We start from the raw sequence: 3,491 nt of genomic DNA on the forward strand, positions 1-3,491 counted from the left end.
GTGCCAAGGTACAGACATACTTCCTGCTACCTACCAGCCTTAAGCAACTTTGCATCTTAATGGGCTCTAAAGGGATGTTTCACGTGGGCGAAGCCCAAGACAGAGGTTAAATGGCTCCTGCCCTGGGCTATGTGTTTAGCTTAGAGCGTGCTTTTACACCACTTACTATTTAAACTATTACACAGCGTTTAGAAATACAGGAGCTTTTTACTCTTTATTCGTCCCGGCTGCACGAGATCCCGAAATGAGGGAAACATTCTGGCGCAGGCAGCGACTTCAGGAGGCTCCAACTCTTTGCGGCAGTTCGGAACCGGCACTGAACACACGGTGTCAGCGCTCGGGCAGGGGCGCAGGGAGGGGAGCAGAGGAGGGCGGGCAGAGGCAGAGGACGCGGCTCCGCTGCCGGCACCAGCTCCCAGTGGCGACAGGGCGGCCTGAACAGGCGCGGGCAGGGCAATCGCCGCCATCGCCGCCACTCGGCACCGCCCGCGCCGCCGCTTCCGGGCACCGCCTGCCTGCACGGGGGCACTTCCGCCCCGGCGGCGCCGTTGCCATGGCAGCGATGGCGCCGCTTCCGCCGCCGCCGAGGCAGCGCTGGGGCCGGCCATGGAGGCCGCGCCGGTGCCCGAGGGGCAGCACACCGCCGTGGTGTACGGGCTCATCGCCAGCGGGCGCTTCGCGGAGGCGGTGTCGCTGCTGAACCGCGGGCTGCAGAAGAGCTGCCGCTCCCGGGGCTGCCTCTCGCTGCTGGGCTACTGCCACTACCAGCTGCAGGATTTCGCGGCGGCGGCCGAGTGCTACGAGCAGCTGGTGGCGCTGCACCCGCAGCTGCTCCCGTACCGCCTGTGCCACGCGCAGGCCCTCTACAAGGCCGGGCTGTTCGCCGAGGCCCTGCGCGTCGCCAGCCCGCTGCTGGACGTGCCCGCCTTCCACCGCCGGGCCCTGCGCCTCCAGGCCGCCATCCACTACGCCCAGGGCGACCTCCCGGCGGCACAGAGCCTGGTGGAGGATGAGCTCGCCGCCGCTGCTGATGGCGGTTCCGGAGCCGCCGAGGACCCGTCGGAACGGGCCGATGCCGAGGTCAACCTGGGCTGCCTGCTGTACCGGCAGGGCCGGCACGAAGAGGCCAGCGGCAAGTTTGCCAGCGCCATGCAAGTGCTGGGCTACTGCCCGGAGCTCTCCTACAACATGGCGCTGTGCTCCTACGCGGCCAAGCAGTACCACGCTGCCCTCAAGTACATATCCGACATCATCAAGCGCGGCATCCACCAGCACCCGGAGCTCAACGTGGGCATGACCACCGAGGGCATCGACGTGCGCAGCGTGGGCAACACGCTGCTCCTGCACCGCACGGCCCTGGTGGAGGCCTTCAACCTCAAGGCGGCCATCGAGTACCAGCTGCGCAACGTGCGGGCGGCGCAGGAGGCGCTCACGGATATGCCACCGAGGGCCGAGGAGGAGCTGGATCCCGTCACGCTGCACAACCAGGCACTCATGAACATGGACAGCCAGCCCACTGACGGGTTTGGGAAGCTGCAGTTTCTTCTCCTGCAGAACCCATGTCCACCAGAAACTTTTGGTAACTTGCTGCTTCTCTATTGCAAGCATCAATACTATGACCTGGCAGCTGATGTGCTGGCAGAGAATGCCCATCTGACGTACAAACTGCTCACACCTTATCTGTACAACTTCTTGGATGCCATTATTACTTGTCAAACTGCCCCTGAGGAGGCTTTCCACAAGCTAGATGACTCAGCAGGAACAATGACTGAACAGCTGAGAAAACTCACAAAACAGGTACAAGAAGCTAGGCAAAATTGGGATGATGAAGCTCTAAAAAAGGCAATTAATGAATATGATGAGATTCTGGATAAATATATACCTGTCTTGATGGCCCAGGCAAAGATTTACTGGGACATGAAGAACTACACAATGGTAGAAAAGATCTTCCACAAATCAGTGGAGTTCTGCAAGGAACACGAGGTGTGGAAGCTCAATGTGGCTCACGTGCTCTTCATGCAGGAGAACAAGTATAAAGAGGCTATTAGCTTCTATGAGCCAATAGTTAAAAAGCACTACGACAACATTCTCGATGTCAGTGCCATTGTGTTAGCAAACCTCTGCGTCTCCTACATCCTGACAAGCCAGAATGAGGATGCAGAGGAACTAATGAGGAAGATTGAGAAGGCAGAAGAGCAGCTGTCTTATGAATACCCTGATAAAAACACCTACCATCTCTGCATTGTCAATCTAGTCATTGGTACCCTGTACTGTGTGAAGGGAAACTATGACTTTGGTATTTCAAGGATCATTAAAAGCCTGGAGCCCTATAACAAAAAGCTGAGCACAGACACGTGGTACTACGCTAAGCGGTGTTTCCTGTCCTTGCTGGAGAACATGTCCAAGCACATGATCATGCTGCGGGACAGCGCCATCCAGGAGTGCCTGCAGTTTCTGAAGCAGTGTGAACAGTATGGAAGAAACATCCCAGCTGTCATTGAGCAACCTCTGGAAGAGAGTGGGATGCACAATGGGAAAAACACAGTCACCTATGAAGCCAGGCTTTTGAGGGCACTGATGTATAAGATCACTGGGTGGGCTGAGTAAATGTTGTTATCATACAGCAGAAATGAGAACTTTGTTCTTTTCTTGTGCTTGTGAGGTAATGCTAACCCTCACAAAAATCCCTAAGGATTTTTTGCTGTATTTTAACAATGTTCAGTAGAAAATAGAATATTTTCATGAAATTAAGCTGTACCAGACAACTAGGAGCATTCTCGGTAACCAGTCACATTAAATACAACTTCAGATGTGTTGACCAAGAATGTCATTATAGAAATACCATAGAGTTTTCACCCATAAGATACTCTATCCTTCTTAATATTTTATCCTTCTTAAAATCAGAGCAAGTTTCTTTTCATTGGTTGACATTTGAACAAACTTGTTATCTGTCTCTTCTAGGATAGAATTTGAAGAAGCCGTTGTTTTAATTCTCCAATTTGTGTCTATGTGTGAAACCTTTCTTCTGCTTTTTGTAAGGTATTTTTGATATGTTGCAGATCACGTCAATAGTCTATTTAAACACAAGAAATGGCTTTATATTAAAAAATCAGTTCTACAAACATAAACATTTCCTTTTGGTGACTCATTAATAATGCATGAGTGTTCTAGCAAATTCTATAACTAATACAGGGACCAGGAAGGAAGCCTTCCAAGAAGGCTCTATTAGGATGATACCTCAGTGTAGATCTACCTTTGAAATAAAATTTGTTATGACAACTGGCTTGAGAGATACTGCTCAGTGCTGCCCTCAGAGTCCCAGTGCCCACACCATCTGGGTGGCAGCTGTTGCCCTGAAAACCTGTTCAGTAGCAAGGGCTTACTTAGTAATTCAGTCCTCTGTGTGCAGCCCCTCCAATCCAAATACTATTCTTAAAACAGTCTCTGGTAAGAGACCTGTGAATGTGAAATTATATTCTTTAAGAAAAACC

At 52.2% G+C, this 3,491-nt stretch overlaps 1 protein-coding gene across 1 annotated transcript; it reads left to right on the forward strand.

The window, feature by feature from the left end:
• Positions 1–573: 573 nt before the first annotated feature.
• Positions 574–3,128, forward strand: LOC128938020 (tetratricopeptide repeat protein 30B-like). The gene has a single exon (XM_054277958.1). The coding sequence runs from the start codon at positions 607–609 to the stop codon at positions 2,605–2,607; it is 2,001 nt and encodes a 666-aa protein (XP_054133933.1). The 5' UTR covers positions 574–606; the 3' UTR covers positions 2,608–3,128.
• The last annotated feature ends 363 nt before the right edge of the window (positions 3,129–3,491 follow it).

The sequence above is a fragment of the Melozone crissalis genome, unplaced genomic scaffold, assembly GCF_028551555.1.
Source record: "Melozone crissalis strain CALT ecotype California unplaced genomic scaffold, PUWL_Pcris_2 ptg000023l_1, whole genome shotgun sequence".
NCBI lineage: Eukaryota > Metazoa > Chordata > Aves > Passeriformes > Passerellidae > Melozone > Melozone crissalis.